Here is a 19,350-nt window from a genome sequence, read left to right on the forward strand (position 1 = left end):
CACAGGACAAATATCACCGTTCGCCCTGAAAATTACACACCGAATATTTTATTTAATTTGTTTACAATAGGAAAACATATCAACATGACTTTATAAAACCCAAATTTCCATATTTTTTACATGGTTTGTTAAGTTCTTCGGTTTCATTTTCATTGGCCTCTTTCAAAGAATGATCACTTGCAAATAAATGAAAGGAGACAATTATGAAGGCAGTTGCACTGTTTATCATGGATTACACATAAAAAATATAGATTTTCTTTTAATGCAGGAATCTATTTACATGAGCGGATGACACGAGAAGCAGGCCAGGAACAAAAAGCTCAATGGTTGCGTTTCATTAACCAGAAAAAATGAATCTTAAAAGCATATAGTATACTAAAGTGCGCTGATGCAAGGAACCTCATTCCCCTGAGCTCCAGAGCTGGCAGTAACAAGATATTTTGGACACGACAGCTTCCATCTGGGAACATCTGGAACCGCAAGAACATGAAGAACACCTCCTCTGGAACCGGCAACAAGACCTGAACCAATAGAACCTCTCTTCCTCTCTTCACTCTTCGCTGGTTTTCTTCAGTTTGCTCTTGAGCTCTGACATAAGAGGGTTCCCAAATCTGTTGGGGGGGGGGAAAAGAGACCACAATGAGGTGATAACAACGTGTAGCGAACAGCCTAAAGAGAAGGAATGCAGGTTTCTGGAGGAGATAAAAGCTGTACCCAGGTTGCTTTGGGGGCGTCCATCTTGGTTTACACTCAGCGACGGTTGGTTTTGGAGATATTGACGGTCCTTGTTGCGGTTCAGATTGCTGCTGTAATCAGACACAATTCACAAAGACACAATGAAGGAACCCATTAAAAAAATAATTTAATTTCATGCAAACAAACGTCTTCACAATAATAAGAAGAACAAAGTTAATATAATGAAGACATTGCATCAATGGCACACTTTATCACCTCAGGGACGACTTCATCTCCTCCCTTCACCACCCTCTGGGTTTTCTTCAGAGCTGGGAAGCCACCTCCGAAACCTGAGAGAACAATAAACATTGTGTGATATCATGTCAACAGGTGTGAGTGTGAACAGCCATTACAAGTCGGTTGAAAATCGTCCTTTCCCTGTTTCCTAGTGACATCATAAGTGGGCTTGTCCACCTAGATGTATGCTGGATAGATCAGTCCACCAGCCTACCCAGTGGACTGTTTCAAATGTTGCTTCTCTATCCATCATACATCTAGGTGGACATGCCCACTAGTAGTCTGACTGGGGCACAGGGAAAGGCAGATTCTCAAACGGCTTGTCATGGCTTATCACACTCACACATGGTGGCATGATGTCACCCATTTCATTTACAGTAACTGAATGAATCAGAATGCAAACAGTTCATGTTGACCTACCAGGAAGCTTTATCCCAACCCCGATGCCTCCCATTGGCCTGCCTGCCAGAGGCAGGGCTTGCTGGGTGGTAGTAGGCCGTGAGGGGGCGGCTTCCAGAGAAGGCATCTGCAATAGGGCCCTGGGGTCGGTGGGGCGCCTCGTGCTGGGGTTCTTCACCAGGATACGATACTTCTGGACCGTTAGGTCCAAGACGTTAACGTCCAGCTGCAATAGACAACAGAAACATAAGGTCTATGACGTCATGAAGAGTGATGAAAAAATAAAGTCATATATTGGGTCAAATATACCTCCAACTCATCTCCAAAAGTCCCTGGAGGTAGACTGTGTCGCTGTCTGGCTCTCTCTTCTGCACTCAGGTCAAGAACGGGTGGAGCAATGAATTCTGATCTTCTAGACCGGGCTTGGTTCTTTAACAAAACCTTGTACAATGGATGCTCGGAGTCCAAACGTGGACCTTGTCTGCTTTCGCCGGACCCCTTTTTTTCCCTCAGCACGACAGAGTCTACCTCTGGAGGTAAGCTGGGTTCGGACAGCTTCACGTCAGGCAGCAGGCGAGACGTATCCTCTACGCTAGGCTTTACAGAGTCTTCATCCACACTGTTGATGGCCTCCATTTTGATAGCTGCTTCTTCATCCATTTGCGATTCTTCCAGTGATTCATCATGTTCTGCCTGAGATGAGACAGCTTCATCGTCAGAGAGCTTTCCAGATGGCGGCAGGTGGTGGTGTTGTGGTTCCTTTTCTGGTGAAGGTGTCCTTCCCTCGGTGAATGAAGGTGGCGATACATCTGGAGCATCAAGGTGCACTGTCATCAACATCTCAGGCAATCGTATTCCCTCTGGTTTAGTGGTTAAAACCTCACAGTCTGCTATGCTTTCTCTTCCTGAGATATCTTCTGAATCCTCACCCTCCTGTGCTTCCGAAATATCTGATATTCCCAAAGTCCCCACCAATCCATATTGGTAAGAATATGAGTCCAGTGGCAGTTCCTCGTCTTTTTCCCCTTCAATCTGGCTAGACATCTCCTTCATCTCATCTTGGTCCTGGATCTGCTCCTCAAAGTTAGGCTGATGGTTGGTAGTCTCATGCGTCTGATCAGCTGCTTCATCAGTATCATCATCGTCGTCTGAGGAGGAGGAGGAGGGAGTCCTGATCTCGGTCTGTAATACTGCTTGGTCATCTGTCTTTGTTGGGACAGAAAGGGTGTGGTCTGTGTCTTCGTGGAGGACCCCCATTGCTAGAATCTCCTCGCCCGTCCCAGTCGCCTGCCCAAAAGTCAAGGCTTGCTCATCCTCAGCAGCTTTTACAGCTGAAACAACTTCCACATGTTCTTCAATTTCCTTTGTTGAAGTCTGGGTTTGCGGTTCTGTAACTCTGGATGTGGACTCCTGTAGTTCAGCTGGCAGGTCACGTCTTATGTCCATCAAAAGGTCAGAGGATATATCAGTACGAGATCCTTGTCCTATGGTCTCAACTACTGACGGATTGGATTCTCCAGCTTTTCGTTGCTGTTTCGATTCTGTGGTCTCCTCAGGCCCAGCGATTCCCATCTCTTCATCTGAAATGTCGGTAACAATGTCCTCTGTTTTCGTCTGTCCATCATCAAAGGATCGAACTTGATTGTCAATTGGCTGATGGATGGATTCAGGTTCAATATAGTCCTCTGATTGGCTGGGCGTACGCCCTTTGTTTTCTGTCATCGTGGCGGCTGTGGAGTCACCTTCACACGGCTCTGTTGTCTTCTGTATCACAGTGTGTGGCAGAATTAATATTTCCTCACAAAACAGGCGGTCATCCTGTGTGTTGACCTCATCATACCAAACACTCCTTAAGACTATGTTATCCAACGCTACCGCCTCTTTAGTTGCAGCTCCTGTGGACTCACTCCTCTCCCCGTCTAATTTGAACTCAAACAATGGTTCCTCAGTCTTAAAGTCTTCTACATCGGTCTTGTGAGCCTCATGCCTGGAGCAGTCCTCATCCAACAGTCCGTCCCCTGTCCTCCCTTCCTCTCCTGTGGATTCTACTGCTCTACCACTCATCTGCTGTTCAACTCCCCAAGGGGCATCCTTGTCTCCAAGGCTCTCTGGATCAACACTCCGTCTATCAACCATAACCGGGCCGGCCACCGTATCTTCTCTTTCCCCGCTCTTCAAAGTCATGTCATGGTCCTCCCGTTGACTGTGGTCTACCTCCCCTACCCCAGCTAAGTATTTAAAACCTTCAGATAAGTTCGGTAACTGGGAAGCTACCCACCTTTCGTCAGAATCCCTTCCCATCAGGGCTATTTCCTCTGTATTCTCAGTGGCAGCAGCAAAGTCTCCATTGTTTACTTCTGGAATTAGAAGTCTTGTTTCCTCAAATGGAATACAGTTCAGACCACGAAGCCCAGCACCTGACCCTGGAGATGTCCCTGGGGAAATGTCTGGGAGCGCTGCGCTCATTTCCTGTTCATTGTTGCTTTCCGTTTTCACCATTAAGGCCACGCCTGGGGAATCAATTCCTACTGGCCACTGAATACTGACCCCTCCTTCCCCATCATCCCCATCGCTGGAGGCACTCGGAGACTCTTTGGTATCATGTTTCACAGCATCACCAAAACCAATCAAGGGTTCAGGACTGTTGAATTCAGTCACTGCCTCAGTTTTCAAACTGAAGCTCAGTTCCTTGTCTTGGGTCGCTTTATGTATTAATGAAATCTCTTCGGCTCCCCCTTCTTCCTCTCCTCTTTGGTTCACCCCTTCCTGGGGGCGTGACTCATCGTTTTGGTCATCAGCTTCGTTTTTGACTTGAGTTGTTTCTTCCAGATATACAGTGACTCCCTCCTCTTTGGTTCCAACCACTATCTGGTTCCCTACTGGGCCTATAACATTACTTCCCTTTCTATAAAGATCATTACTCCCCTGGATGAGGAAAGTGCTCTGTTCCTTCATCTCAAATTGGCCCACCCCAGATCTCTGCTTTGACTCCACTTCTAAACGTTCAGCATTGCCATCGTTGGACACTAGGCTGCTCAGGTTGGCTTCTGGTGTGTCAACAAATGGAGTTAATGAATCAGAAATTGTAATTTCCTGAACTACCTTGTCATCGTCATCTGAAACAATTCCAGTTAAGTCCGGTTCCCAGACTGCCTCAATAGACTTCAAGTTGTTTTCACTTTGATCATTTGCGAGAGTGCTGGCACAAGGCTCTGCTGATCCACCATCAGTGTTCTCTAGGTTTGGTGAAGTTTTCTTTTGTGTATCTCCTCCTTCTGTAAATAAGTTTTCCTTACTTACAAAGGGGAGGTTCTCCTCTCTGACGATGTCATGCCCTTCCGTCTCTGAACCTGAAACATTGTTTGGTTCATTTAAATCTGGTTCTTTGTCACCGGAGAGAGAGACCCTTGCTGCTGCCACCTCCTCCTCCTCCTCCTCCTCCTCCTCCTCCTCCTCCTCCACTTCAGTGACCTTGCAATACTGGCCAGCTTCTTCTTCTGGTCTATCAGCAGCCAGTGTCATTCCAACCTCCTCAACAAGACCCGAGTGGTGGTTGTCATTTTCCTCATCAGGGTAGTTTGAGGTCTCAGTGTCTTGTTGTTGCTGTTGTTTTTGATGGTTGTTAGACTCTTCTGCCCTGGACCTGCCTTCGAGGAGCTTTTCATAATTTTCTTGGTCAATCTGTTGCGTTGCTTCAGAAAGTTTGATGTAGCCTTTTTCTGTTTCTGTTCTCTCTCCCTCTGTCTGATTCAACCATAGCACGCCATCAGTATGTTCCTGTTCTGGTCGACCGGGGATACAACTCCCTCTGGTGGACACTGCCGTGCACTGATCCTCCCTCGTCCGCCCTGGGCCTCCTCGGAGGAGTCTGTCAGTACGGGATGGTAGGGCGAGAGGAGGCTGAGGACAGTGAGGTAAAGAGGCGGTGTTCAGATCGGCTTGTTTCTCCTCCTCCTTTTTCTCCTCCTCCTTTTTCTCCTCCACATTTTTCTCCTCCTCATTTTTCTCCTCCTCCTCCTTATCATCTCTCTGGCTGGGGTCTCTCTGTGCTCTTTCAAACCCCACCGTCTGACCCCCTGTCCGCTCGGCATTACCTGGGTTGTTGACAGCAGGTTCTGCCCGCAGGAGCCTCGTCACCGCTCCACTGATGTAGTTCTGGAGATGCGTGTGTGTGTGTGTGTGTGTGTGTGTGTGGGGGGGGGGGGGGGGGGGGGGGGGGGGGGGGGAAGAGGAGGGGAGCACATTTTTCATTAAACATTAAAAATAAATAATAAAAAACATTAGACGGACCAAACAATTCTAATTCTGATTTAATTTCGGGAGCGGAACTCACCCAAACATTCCAAAAAGTTCTCTCCACTCGGATCAGCGCAGACTGTTCGTCCATCGCTGACTTTGAAATCCGACGGGCGGCGACGGTATTGAATAGTTGTATTGCTGGTCAACTCGTGCAAGCGAACGAAAAGTTGTTTTTTGATAATAGAAATGTCCTCGTCCGACTCAAAACACGCACATATGGTGTCGTGGATGGTTAGCTGTGGCCATTTGGAGCAACTCCTCGTCACGCAGCGGGGTTGCAGATGCAGATGTCCGGTATCAGAATGAGGAAGAGAGGCTGCAGAGTTGCGGATGTGATGATGACGGGGTTGTGTTGGTCAAAACGCATGCACACACATTGAGTCGCCTTTCTGCGACGGCTGAATAATCAGCCCCAACAGGGCTGTCACAGCCGGTAAGTCATACAGCAAATATGCTCTGTTCCGGTAAAGGACCCACTCGTCCACTCGAACACGTCATGCTGCTCCTGTTGTTCACCCCTACCTGGGAAACAGCAGGTCTGAAGAGACACACAACTGCTGTCAATGTGGGCGTTTGATTTGGATCTAAATGTATTTAAATCCACGAAATGTGGCACGATTTAAATGTGCTCCACTCAACAATGAAACGACTTGCTTTCATCTTCCTCTTTTTCAAGATGTATTTGTGCATTTTTATTCTTGATGGTAGAGTGAGACAGACAGGAAGGTATGGAAGAGAGAGGGTGAGACATGCAGCAAAGGACCACAGGCAGAAATTGAACCCAGGTCGCTGCCCAAAAAACCCTTAATGAGGAAGTTGTGTGGGCCGTGTTGAAATCCCCCTTCCCCCTCCCCGCCTACGCGTATATGTCTCGTCTTTTGATTGGTCGAGAAGACTTTCCATTGTAATTACTCTTTTTAATCGGCCAATCGTTTTTTGTTTTGCTACTTTTTTATATAACTTGTTTAATTTGACATTTGCAGATTGTTCTCAAGGAGAAGCACTTTTTGAGAAGCTGCTTTTCTGTATTCATTTTAGTGAAGTGCTGTAAATAGGGCAATACATTTATCTATACATACATACATACATACATACATACATACATACATACATACATACATACATACATACATACAGGGTGCGATTTGTGAAAAAACCAGAGGGGGGGATAATTTTGAGAAACATTTTAAAATGTTTCAAAATGAAGACGGACCCTGTGTATTTTGGTTGTTAATTATTACGATGTAATGGTGAAAATACTTTGGGTGGGGGGGATAATTTTTATCCCCACCGAGGATAAAAATAATTCAGCAGAGGGTAGGACGTGTAAACCAGAGGGGGGGATAATCCCCACCATCCCCACCGGCAAATCGCACCCTGCATACATACATACATACATACATACATACATACATACATACATACATACATACATACATACATACATACATACATACATACATACATACATACATACATATGTATGGCAGTTTCTATTGGACTTCATTATTATTATTATTCATTATTATTATGCATTAACACACAACGGTGGAAGTTTCATGCACCGCGATGCACAAATATTTGGTAGTTGTGTTTCGTAAAATGTTATCCACATGGATATTTCACGATCCACAGACACATAATGTCCGCTTGTGTCTTGTAAATCCAAATCCACACTTACTTTTACACATTTATGGATAGCAGGGCTCTTGTGAGTTGCTTCATTTTCTTGGTCGATTTTTTTTCCAATACGTCCCACTGGTGATCTGTAAAATGTGAATGAGACTATGCAAAAAGCAGGCGCCGCTAGAGATTTAAGGCTGCTAGAGATTTGAGGCGCATCATGGGTGACTTCAACCACAGTTTAATTGACAAATCACTTAAAGGGTTCTCTCAGTATGTCAACTGCACCACCTGTCTTGGGAAAATACTGGATGAAAGCTATGGTTCAGTCCCAGACACCTACAGAGACGTCTCCCTCCCTCCTCTCGGCTCCGCTGACCACCGCAACATACTGCTCGCTCCTGCCTATACCATCATCTGTGGTGAAGAGGGCAGAGAAAGTCATCAGTCAATATTTTTTACCGGTTCTGAAGCTGAGAAGAAGGGTGACAGAGAGGTCAAGCGGGCCATAAAAATTGCCAAGCTGAAAAATAAAAAGTTGACCTCATCATAAAAAAAAAAAAAAAAAGTGGAGCAGAACTTTGAAAAGGGGAACTTCCGCGCAGCCTGGCAGGGTCTCACGAGCATGGCAGCGGTTAAGTGTCTGTACCAGCCCATCCGAGTGGCAGGCAGCGGCTTCACTTCACTCCTGAATGATCTTAACTCTTTCTCACAAGATTTGAAAAGGACAACAGCACCCAGCTAGAATCAATCATCTCCTCACAACACATCAGAGGTGATGAGAGCCAAAAGGACTAAAAAAGGACATAGCTCTAGGACCAGACAACAGCTGTGGGCGGACCCTAGGGCACTGTGCTGAGCAGCTGGGAGGTGTGTTCCAGCATCTGTTCCAGGTCTCTTTGACCAGCAGCACAGTCCCCGCGATGTAGAAAACCTCAATAACACAGAGGAGGAAGGCAGCCTTCATCCCCAGGGCTGTTCACCTCCTTAATGCTGGTCACGGACTTATGAACCTGCTGCAATGCCATTTATAATGGAAGCACTTTGTTGAGCACTTTTTACTCATGCGTTGAATGTTGTTGTTGTGATATGTGTGTTGTTCGATTGTGTAATGCGTGTGTTTGATGCGTGTGTTTGTTGATTAGGTAGTGTGTATGCTGCTTGTGTTTGTTGATTTTGTCTCTTTTTCAGCTGCTGTCATCCACCACATTTAAATTGGCCCTCGGGGATGAATATATGATTTAAATTGTATTGAATAGAATACAATGATCGTGTAGTTTTCTTCAAGATATTGTTGCATTTGGGCATTTATTTCTGTCGACGGACCCATACTGGCCTCTAGTGGACGGAATCTGTACAACAGGCATGTTAAAACGAGAGCTTGGTAAAATATGAATTAACTATTTGTATTGAATAAGTGGCATTATTCCATGAAGCTGTAAATATTTTAAAAAATATGTTATTTATAGAAATTTGCCTTAAGGTTTGGTCTTCACCATGCCTCTGGACCAGTCAGACCTTTCTAGAAGGACAGTCACAGGTGGTATAGCCCCCCTGGCCATTCTGCCCCCACTCGAGTCGACCAGTAGTACGCTGCCCACCATGGACAATGAAAGGTAAGAGGATTTAATCATTAGTCCATAATAATTATACAAAATTTCCCTCAGTTCTTGCCAGCAACTTCGATTTACATTCTAAAACTTAAATGTCCTCCCAACTTCAAGGCGATCGACCTCCGTAAGAAACAGAAACGGTTCTTCAATAGATCATATTGCATGATTTCTCGGCGTCGAATTGAGTTTTTCTTTTCAATATGAAGAGATTAACTGCACGTTGTGTGAATACGCACCGTCTCTAGAAGCTATTGTAAGGGAGCCCATAAGAAATAAATATTATTGTTTATTTATTACTCCTCCACGTGGTAGGCCTACCCTGTTGTGTCATTCTGCTACACAAGTAAACACACACACACACACACACACGCACAGACACACGGCCTATTTATAGCCACCGTCTAAAATAGTGGAGGCTGTGTCCCCCGTTTAATTCCACGTGTTGTAAGAGCAGCCGTGTGTGGATTCTTATTCTCTTTAGAGCTGTTTTGGAGATCAGGGCCGCCATGGCCGCCCTGGCGTCCCGCTCCCAAAAGGAGATGTTTGAGAAATTGGAGGAGTCCTACAGAGTCTGTGCCAGCTGCGAGAAGCGCTCCAATCAACTCTCAGCCTCACAGAGCCTTAAACGTTGCGTCAGGTGAGGGGAGAAGAGAGCATCTCTACACGTCTCTCTCGGGAGTTTGCGATGTATAGGCCTACATTCATTTTAATCTGTGCTTGCGTCGCCCCAGATGTCTAGCCGCGAACTACTGCTGTAAAGAGTGTCAGAAGGCGGACTGGCCCAAACACAAGAAGGCCTGCCCACAGCTCCGCCTAGTGGCCATAGACAGACTTGTTGAATGGCTGGTATTCAAAGGTAGGCTCTATTCCTATTGCAAATGAATTGTAAGAAAGAGTAATATTTCAAATTTTCTTTATATATAAATAATAAATAATAATATAGAAGAAAAGAATGAAGAAGAAGAAGAAAATGATGATATTGCTAATTTGACTGTTGTGAAGTAGTCCCAGTATTTATAGGAATAGAAGTATTAGTATATTATAGTGTTATATTACATGGTAGTAGCAGTACAGTGGTACAGTCGTCCGTATGGTTGTGGTCTGCAGGAGAGCTCCCGTTCCCCACGGTGGAGCCCTGGCCCCGGGCCCCGGGGGAGGTGAGGGCCTGGGAGGACTGGCTGGCCATGCAGGGAGAGCTCTCCCTCCGCCTGCAGCCCCTCCTCGCCAGCCCCTCCATGGCCAACATGTGGACCAACGCGAGCCGCCCCCGGCCGGACCCCCAGGACCTGGAGCAGTCCGTGTGGAGGGTCTGCAGCGAGTTCTTCTCCAGACCCCTGAGCGTCCTCTGGGGGCTGAGGGTCTTTGGCCTGGACCCCTACACCAAGCCCCTCACCGTGCACGTGGTGGGGGCCGGGCAGGCGGAGACCATGGGGGCCCGTCTGACGGACTACGACGAGCTGAACCGCGCCTTCCCCGGACACCAGGGGGTGGAGGTGGTGCTGGTGGGGCCGGAGGTGGTGGAGGGCCCCGTCGTGAGGCCCCCGCTCAGGGCGTTCGGCCCCAAACAGAGGGTCTTCATCAGCGCCTACAAGGGCCTCTACCACCAGTTCTGGGAGGAGCTGGTGGAGACAGAGGAGGCGGCCAGACCGGACCTGGTGGTCGGCTTCCAACCCGGTACGTAGACTCACTGTCACGTGGACCAGAGCGTCTGCTTCAATGAGGACCGAAGAGGTTCACTGATGGCATTAACCGGACGAAGATCTGTTAAAGGGTGTTCATGCAAACAGATGTTAACTAAGCCTCTTTCAGACATATTTCTTTCTAGATTACTGGGATAACCTTTCAGACAAAGCGGGTGAATTTAACTATTCACACGGGAAGCTTTGCTCTGGAACCTTTACGCCTTGTGGTCTTTCATACATGGCTTCACTACGCCGGGAAAGATATGCCAGCTGACATATCTATCTCAGCTGACAGTGCAGCAGAGGGCGCTAAAGCTGCCCTTATGGATGTCTCTATTCTACCAGCAGACTGAAAGCAGCTCCCTTAGTTCAGATCTGTCCGGTTTCCAGCCATTCCTGAAGTAAGAAGCATGTTTGTTAGCAAAAGAAGCGGCATTGATATTGTTATCCAATCACCTGAAGGCAATCGCGTTAAAATGAATCATCAGCGGCGCCTTGTGATTGGTTCAGTCGCTCCACGTTGAAGTGTCTTATGTCAGGGGAATTTAACCGTTAACAAACCTTTATCGGCAATCTCGCTGCTTTCATTCACAAGGAATGTGTCTATAGGCCTTCATCTGCCAATTTTTCTGTGCAGATTTTCCAGAATATAATTGTGTGTCGTCATTCACACATGAACCCATGCAGGACATGGTTCAGGGCATGCAGGTACAGACTGCATGAGTGAATGGGGCTCTAGTTAGTGTGTGTGGGTGTTTGGCTGATTGTGTTGTCTGTGTTGTGTGCCAAAGGGTTTGATGCCAGTCAGGGGTTGGAGGAGGGCTGGCTGCCCACCCTGCTTCTGCTCAGGGACTACGAGATACCCTCCATATTCACAGCCTCCAGGTCAGACACACACACACACACACACACACACACACACACACACACACACACACACACACACACACACACACACACACACACACACACACACTGTGTGTTAATATATCAGGTTAGAACCACACTTTTTCCCAATGAAAATGCCCATGTCTTAATGTGTGTGTGTGTGTGTGTGTGTGTGACTGTTGGTTTGTGTTTGACAGTGATGTAGAGATTACATACTCGATGCAGATACTCCAGGAGCTAGAGATAGACATGAGGTGCAGTGGTGCCAACCCCTTCGCATCCGTAAAACCGGAGGTTGTGGGTTCAAATCCCAACACGCCCGCCGTCTTCTGCAACTCCCACTACCTCTGCTTCCAGGGGCTCAAGGAAAATGTGGAGCTGGACTAACCAGAGGACGAACGGAAAGGATTTGGTGACACAACCCCTATTGCTTGATTTATTCTGACTATCGTCGTTTCTGTGACAGCATTCAGCCGGCAGTTTTCCTCCAAAGAGACTTCTTGTGAACTCAGATACATGTGACGAAGGAGCTGATGGTGGTTATGCTACTTTTACCTCTGGCTCCAGGATGAAACCTTTCAAACAACTTTACTTTTGCCGTTACACTTTATCCGTTAGACTTCCAGCCGAAAGTTGGTTTCAATGATTCACTTTCTAACCCCTACCTCCTCCTTAATGGCATGTTTCTGATTCACTGTAAGTCGCTTAGGAAAAATGTGTCTGCTAATTGAATAGTCAATAGTCAATAGTCAATAGATAATTTCAATTGGGCCTTGAGACATTGTCAGCGTTGGATGTAGCAGTTGTCAGCAGAGGTATTTTAGGAGGTTTTATTGTATACCACATAATCTGATGAACTATTTGCATTGCTATTATCTCCCCTAGAACCCTAATTGCCCTGAGATTTGAATGAAGTGTAATATACTGCAAGACGGGTAAAGTCCCATGACAAAGTGACATGTTAACATTACTTGCAGACTATTATGAGAATTGATATTTCAACTCCAGTAGCCGTACATGATTAAGAAAGAGTTACATTACGAGACATAGATTAGAGGTGTTTAAGCGTATGTAGTATTTCATTAGATAGAATCTGATTTTAGGATTGTTACAACATTTGTTAGTTTATTTTGATTGAATAAAGGAAATATGCTAATAATGCTCAGGTTTCCCTTTGGCCACGCAGGCCCGTTAAAATACTGAACCAGAATCTTCCTATTCTCCCGGGGAAGGTCAATTATGAAATATATTGTATCATATCCTCACCTCGAAAACACGAGCAGCACTCAACACCTGAGAACCACAAAGCCATTTAAAGATTAAGAATAACACACTATCACAAGCCAACATTTTGAATCAACCCTCCCTTTATTTTGACAACATTACACTTGATGTGTGTGTGGAGGGGTCCCTTGCTAGCGAGCTTTGATGGACATGACAAGGTCCAGTATATAGAGCAGGAGGTTGAGCAGCGTGCCGGCCGTGACCACGTGGAGATCCCTCAGAGAGCAGCTGCTGCAGAAGTAACGGCTGTCCGCCATCCGCTCAAAGTAGCCCCAGTAGCCGTACACTGCCCAGAGGACGGCGGCCGACAGGTACAGCAGCGAGGCCACAAAGTTGTACACGCACTCCAGCCACCCCTTCGGCAGGAGGATGCGGAGCAGCGTCACCAGGTTGAACAGGATCAGCACCACGTTGGCCAGCAGGCAAACGGCGAACACGAACAGCGCCCACATCATGCCGGCCGGCCGGTGGTACCAGTCCACGTACAGGAAGTAGCTGGTGGCGGCGGTGAGCAGGAGGCACGCCACAAAGGCCTCGGTGAAGCGCAGGACGCCTCTGAGGCACGAGAGGTAGCCGCTGGGACACTTGAGCTTCTGCAGGATGGCGTCCACCAGGAAGGCGGCGGTAGCGGCCAGGGAGAAGGTCACACACAGGATGCTGAGCACACAGTTGAAGCAGGCGTAGCCAGTGGCATAGACGGTGGTGGCAGAGGCGATCATCAGCGTGCAGATCATGGTGAGGCCACAGGTGAGGTCGGCCCAATCCGGGAGGAACGCCACCATGAGCACTGGTATCTTCAGGGCCTCGGCCACCGTGATGAGCAGCGGGATGAGGAAGCAGAAGAGCCAGACGAAGTCGCACCAGATGCCCCAGGGGCTGCCCATGGCCCCCCGGAACAGCACCAGGATGAGGGTCGCGCCGCTGAAGATCATCTCCAGCAGACGCAGGATGCCCCCAATGCTCTTGAAGGGGCCGCACATGACCTCGTCGATACAGTTATGATTAGAAATGCTTTACCTTTTTTGTTGTTGGTTCCCAGAAAGCAAATTTGCAAAATTTCAGGGGAAAGATACGGGCCCGTTTTGCAATGAATCCAGTGGCCAGGATGTTTTCTGTCTGGCATGAGGTTAGCGAGAGGAGCTGCGACTTTATTTGATTGCCGGGCCTCCACGGCCCTAACATGGCCAGTGTCGCTTGGCTGTGGCGTATTCTAAACAGGTGGCTACGCTATCAGCTGCTGTACGTTTTTATTCAAATCTCAGCGTAGTTAAGTATATTGAGATTGCAATGCACTCAAAGTGCTCTTTGGATAGTGTCAGTGTCTACGCATGGAACCAACTTTAAACCCTTAAACCAAATGTATTTTGAACCACATTTAGACTCAGCTAAAAAACTTGTCTGCTTACTAACACATATTCTGACCAGTCTAGCTGTAGAACTTATTGATTTAAATGTCAAACGTGTTTTACGCTTTTACGTCCTTTACAAACCCATACCAAACTGAAACGGCGTGGTACCTGTTAGTAGCACAACTCAAAGACAACATTTTCTGTGTATCAAGAAGCTTTTATTTGATGGATTTCTCATTATGAACATTTATTGTGGGCAAACTTTGAAATTGGGTATGCATTGTTATTAAAGGGCTGCAATTTAGAATATAAATATGAATATAAATGAGGGCGATACGTGATCCTATAGTCTAAACTCTGATGCAGTCGGAATATCGGAAGGTCTTCCAAGGGAAAGGCTTTGGAGGGACGTCATCATTCCTGGGAATCCACTGGCACATCTCCACCAGGGGGAGTGAAGGCTCAGGCTGGAGGAGAAGTGGGGGAGAGAGGTGGGGGGCAGGGATAGGAAGAATAAGAAGGAGCGGACATTGAGCTGCTGTTCGCTGTTTGGACCGCTGGGGCACGTTGGGGGCGGAGGCGGTGCCTGTGGCAGGCCGTCGTGTCCGCCAGCTTGCGCAGGTCGCTGCGGAAGCGTGAGGCCATGAGGGCGTAGAGGATGGGGTTGAGGCAGCAGCGGCTGTACGCCAACGTGCACGTCACATACTCCAGAACCACGCCGCAGAATGCCACCGCCGCCATCTTGTGCCATAGCACCACAGTGTAGGGCAGCTGGAAGATCAGAAACACCGCCACCAGCGTCACCATCAGCTTCAGGGTCCGCTTTTGCCGTCGGCTACCCCTCCGCTTGCTCAACCCCTTCTCACCGGGCCCCGCCCTCAGCATCCTGCCCACGCAGGAGTAGCACGTCACCATTACGACGGACGACAGGCCGAACACGAATATGAGCGCCACGGAGGTGACGTGTCTGACCGTCGAGCTCTCCCTCACCACACAGTGGGCGTCGCCGCCTTCCAGCGACACCCCGGCGTAGCGGAGCTCCGGCGTGGTCAGCAGGAGGGCCGCCAGCCAAACGGCGAGGGACGTCAGCTTGCCGGCGGCCAGCAGCCGAATGCGTAGCCGCATCACCCCCTGCGGCCAGGCCACCACCACCAGGCGGTCCACGCTGATGCAGGCCAGCAGCAGCAGGCCGCTGTAGGTGTTGAGGGCGTGGCTGGCGCGCGTGGCCTTGCACAGCAGCTCGGAGAACACCCAGCCCAGGTGGGTGTCCACGCCCTGCAAGGGCAAGGTGAGCAGCAGCAGGAAGTCGGCCAGCGCCAGATGCACCAGGAAGACGTCGGTCATGGAGCGAAGGTGGCGGCGGCGGTACAGGCTGAAGGTGGCGATGACCAGGGCGTTCCCCGCCACGCCCATCAGGAAGATGAGGCAGAACATGAGGGACTGGAAGGCTCTGATGGCCACCACCTCCTCCTCCTCGGGGCCACACATCTCGGGCAGGCCACCCCCGTCCTCATCAATGTAGCCGCCGCTGAAGTCGGGCTCCAAGTCATACTGAGGGCTGGTCTGCAGAACTGGGAGCCATGACGTCAACACCAGTTACACTCAGTGGACATCATGGAGATGTTTTCAATGTGCTGTGCCAGTAATAAAAAAGAGGATGGCCTTCAAAATGATGTGTCTTAATTGATATTTCCTTACAACATTAAGAACATAAACTATCATAGCCTTGGGATGTGATCGTGGGATATGATAAACATATCTCAAGCACTTCAGGTGTCTTTAACTAGTTCAACAAATGACCAGGCCATCATCTTCAGTTAAGAAGGACTCCTAGTAAACTAGCAAGAAAAATAGCAAATCAAGGCAAAAGTCACATAAGTAGATCTTATATGTTTTTTTTTTTAAAGAATCTCTGTCTGAGCAGCTAAGCAACTGAGAGGGGAAACTCATGAAAAGCTCTGTCTAATCAGCCCTGCTGTGTTGGAAAGTTCTGTGGGGGGATAGAACTTTCCAACCCTCACCCTTTCAGGACGAGAATGGAGTGGTATAGACTATCGAGAGCAATAGAGAGATTGATTATAGATTCACTCTGTTGCGTTTTATTTTTTTGATGAAAAACAATTCTCACTTGTGATCCTGTCACATCATATCATATATTATAATTATAGTAAAAATAAAAAAAGTGATGTGAAACTGGTACTGACTACCTGTTTTAGTCAAGGTAGGCTGATATTAATCTGTAAGTGACTGGTTTGAGGTGGGGGTGTAGCAGACACTCCGTTGGTTGTCTCCGTATGACTCAGATTGCGTGCCAACTGTCTATATATCTCTTCTACCTCCAGATTCCCTTCATTTAGTCTCTTTCACCAGCGCTTGTTGGCACTGCTGGTGGTAGGGCATGTTGGTTAGCTTTGTTTAATGTGTTTGGTGGCCATAATCCATCCCTTTTTAATCGACTGGTTGAGGGCAAAGGGAGTGACGTCATGAAAAGGTAAGAAGAGCGACTAAAATATGTCTGTTGATAACCATACAACTGTTTAAACCAGCTGTTCGGTAGGCTACGTCAAAAAACAAGTGATTTACATTTGGAGGGTGTGTATCATTTGACTGAATACCAAACAACACCTATTAGTTTTCAGTAACATAACAACACATTGTTAAATAGATCCGCATGCAATAGTTGATGTCCGATCTTATCAACGGAGGCCGTCTTGACTAGGGTGATCAACTTGGTTAAAGCAAGACCCCTTAACGCTGCAATATGTTCTGCACTAGAGTTGGCTCGGTCGCGAACGAATCAGTTCGAATGAACGAATCTTTAAGACGAACAAAACGATCTGGTTCCTCTCTCTCGTTCGCCTCGTTCGTCTCGTTCGTTCTCAGACTCGACCCCTCCCAGACCCACTAGTGGCTGACTCACTAACAGTTTGTTCACTCACTGTGTGAGTGGTGAGGAGGGACCGACTGAGAGACGTCACGACTCACGCGAGCCAGTCATTCGTATTCTGTTCTAGGACTGAGTCTAGGACGCTCTCGTTGAATTTTAGTCAATGAGAGACAGAAATCAACCGGTTTCATGGGGAAAAAACAAATGGGCTTAGTGAGCGACCTATCTATTATTCACATTGGCCATCTGTTGCATGGACGTATTTAAAGGATACATTGTACATATTTATAATTCGAAATTCGTCCCAGCCTTTATACCACATTTGTCACAACCTACCAACTCTCGTTGTGAAGACTAGTCACCGCGCAATTCGTTTCAATGGGAATCGCGACAGTATACTATCAACATAAAGTGTACATATTTATCATTTGAAATTCGTCCCAGCTGTTATACCAGAAACTCTAGGGTCTATAGTGTAGCGACCCTGGGACATTTAAAGAGTTAAGGGGGTTGCCCGGGTAACCGGTTGTTGTTAGTGTGGCTTTTTGAGGTTGGTTACGGGTTTTCAGTGTGTGAATCAGGTGTGAATCATTCCATGATTCCATGATTCACAGCTACCGGAGACGCGACGCAGCCACGTGACGCTGTCCCACGCACAACAACACGCACACACACACACACGCACACACACAAAGAGAATCAAAGTACTGATGTGCACGCACCAGTACTCAGGTGAATCTTGTCCGCGCGCTGGGGTTGGTTCGCACACAGAAAAATCCATTTAGGATGGAAAAACGTTGTTGTTGTCCTTTTTTAGGCGTTCCCATCAGCGGGCCGAGGATTCACACGCGCTTTTTCAACTTTCCACTTGTCTGATGACGTGAGGATGCTTTTCTCAGCCTCAACCAGAGAGTAAAATACACATACTGTACCCCTGAGATCTCCAATAAAGACGTTATAATACAGTATCAAAATATGCTCCCCATATTCTTATATTTTGATACCGTATTATAACATCTTTATTGGAGATTTCAGGGGTACAGTATGTGTATTTTACACCGATACTACACCATGGATCAATAGTGTCGTCATGTGCAGAACCACTAGGTAGCAAAATCGAACAAGGGAGCAGAAATTGGCAGAACACCGGATGAAGTTGAGGACATTCATTAATTCATCAGTGCATAAAAAAGGAAAAAAACAATGTTTTCCATCCTTATTTGAATTTTCTGTGTGCGAGCAAACCTCAGCTTCTAAAATTAACCTGATTACTGGAGTGTGCAAATCAGGACTTGGACTTGAACTTGGAAACGAATTATTCCCTCATCTCACCTGCTATCATACATCAAATAGTGACAAAATTATTTGATTATTCCCAGATACACTGCTGAACTTGCTTTTGAAAAAAATCTAAAGTATATATTTTGTTTACCAATTGCCAAGATTCATATAAGAATGGCATTTATGACCACCAAACACAACCCATCCTAAATGTGAACTAATGATACCATTTTAAACATTTTTGCGACATTTTTACCAAAAGGTTCAGTAAATGTCTAAATTAATTATGAATCAAACAAAGAAAACATAGACTTTCAATCATGCAATTCTATTTCTAAACTACAATCTCAATAATCATACATGCAATAACTAATATCGACTAATGGTCCATTTATGCATGTCAATGACATCATAAATATTATAATTGATGCAATCTAATCCCCTAGATTAGAGAGTAATTCCAGACTTTTACCTGTGACGTGTGTTGTAGCATGCATGTTAAGATGTCATCCAATATGTTCTACGACCTGACAAACCTAAATTAGCCTAACGTGATCCACTTCCCCCAGCTACACCCCTTCATCCAATCAGGTGCCGGAAGGGGCGTGGCCAGGAACAGGCAATGCTACCCTACTTTTCTTATCTTACACCTCGACCACTTTCTCCTGTATCTCCATCTGGATGACATCTATTACAAAAAAAATGTAATATAGTGTACATTTAACTCTAGGGACAATAGGTGAATAACATTTAGGAGTGCACCTTCATCAAAGAAAGAGGCAAAATCAAATTTACAAACTTCAAAATAAATTTTAAATTTTAATTTGAAGATTCACATCGCAAAAAACAACAATGAATATGTTAAAGGTACAATGTGTAGAATGTATTAATATATTGATCAAATTGTTAATTTAATCACTTTTTTTTAAGCAAACAGATCTATATATATCTGTAGTTCATGCTGATAGATAGAAGCATCAACAATCCCATTAAGTCAGTTTCACCCTACGCCAGAACTTTTTTATATTAACATAGCTATTCCAAGGTGTGAACTTGCCCTCTGTTGTGGGGAA

General features: G+C 46.6%; 4 protein-coding genes across 5 annotated transcripts; 1 reads left to right on the plus strand and 3 right to left on the minus strand.

The window, feature by feature from the left end:
- Positions 1-23: 23 nt before the first annotated feature.
- LOC307090294 (uncharacterized protein) lies at positions 24-6,041 on the minus strand. 2 transcript variants are annotated; one of them, XM_079756873.1, is made up of 6 exons: positions 5,705-6,041; positions 1,681-5,526; positions 1,393-1,597; positions 952-1,025; positions 715-803; positions 24-611 (listed from the first exon to the last, which is right to left on the minus strand). In XM_079756873.1, the coding sequence occupies exons 1-6, from the start codon at positions 5,756-5,758 to the stop codon at positions 551-553; spliced, it is 4,329 nt and encodes a 1,442-aa protein (XP_079612999.1). In that variant the 5' UTR covers positions 5,759-6,041; the 3' UTR covers positions 24-550. The 2 variants fall into 2 exon arrangements, with proteins under 2 accessions (XP_079612999.1, XP_079612998.1); XM_079756872.1 differs by having other exon boundaries at positions 715-806; positions 5,705-6,038.
- A 2,791-nt stretch (positions 6,042-8,832) lies between these two features.
- On the plus strand, positions 8,833-11,863 carry LOC307090301 (putative protein MSS51 homolog, mitochondrial; the record flags this gene model as incomplete). Its single annotated transcript, XM_079756880.1, has 6 exons — positions 8,833-8,909; positions 9,388-9,543; positions 9,638-9,762; positions 10,014-10,580; positions 11,380-11,473; positions 11,674-11,863. Exons 1-6 carry the CDS (start codon positions 8,896-8,898, stop codon positions 11,861-11,863), a joined length of 1,146 nt encoding a protein of 381 aa, XP_079613006.1. The 5' UTR covers positions 8,833-8,895.
- A 1,028-nt stretch (positions 11,864-12,891) lies between these two features.
- On the minus strand, positions 12,892-13,740 carry LOC307089932 (myeloid-associated differentiation marker-like protein 2; the record flags this gene model as incomplete). Its single annotated transcript, XM_079756418.1, has 1 exon — positions 12,892-13,740. One exon carries the CDS (start codon positions 13,738-13,740, stop codon positions 12,892-12,894), a length of 849 nt encoding a protein of 282 aa, XP_079612544.1.
- Positions 13,741-14,443: 703 nt separating this feature from the next.
- On the minus strand, positions 14,444-18,781 carry ccr10 (chemokine (C-C motif) receptor 10). Its single transcript, XM_079756459.1, has 2 exons — positions 18,750-18,781; positions 14,444-15,680 (listed from the first exon to the last, which is right to left on the minus strand). The coding sequence occupies exons 1-2, from the start codon at positions 18,772-18,774 to the stop codon at positions 14,572-14,574; spliced, it is 1,134 nt and encodes a 377-aa protein (XP_079612585.1). The 5' UTR covers positions 18,775-18,781; the 3' UTR covers positions 14,444-14,571.
- Between the last annotated feature and the right edge of the window lie 569 nt (positions 18,782-19,350).

The sequence above is a fragment of the Pollachius pollachius genome, assembly GCF_949987615.1.
Source record: "Pollachius pollachius genome assembly, chromosome: 19".
Taxonomy (NCBI): Eukaryota; Metazoa; Chordata; class Actinopteri; order Gadiformes; family Gadidae; genus Pollachius; species Pollachius pollachius.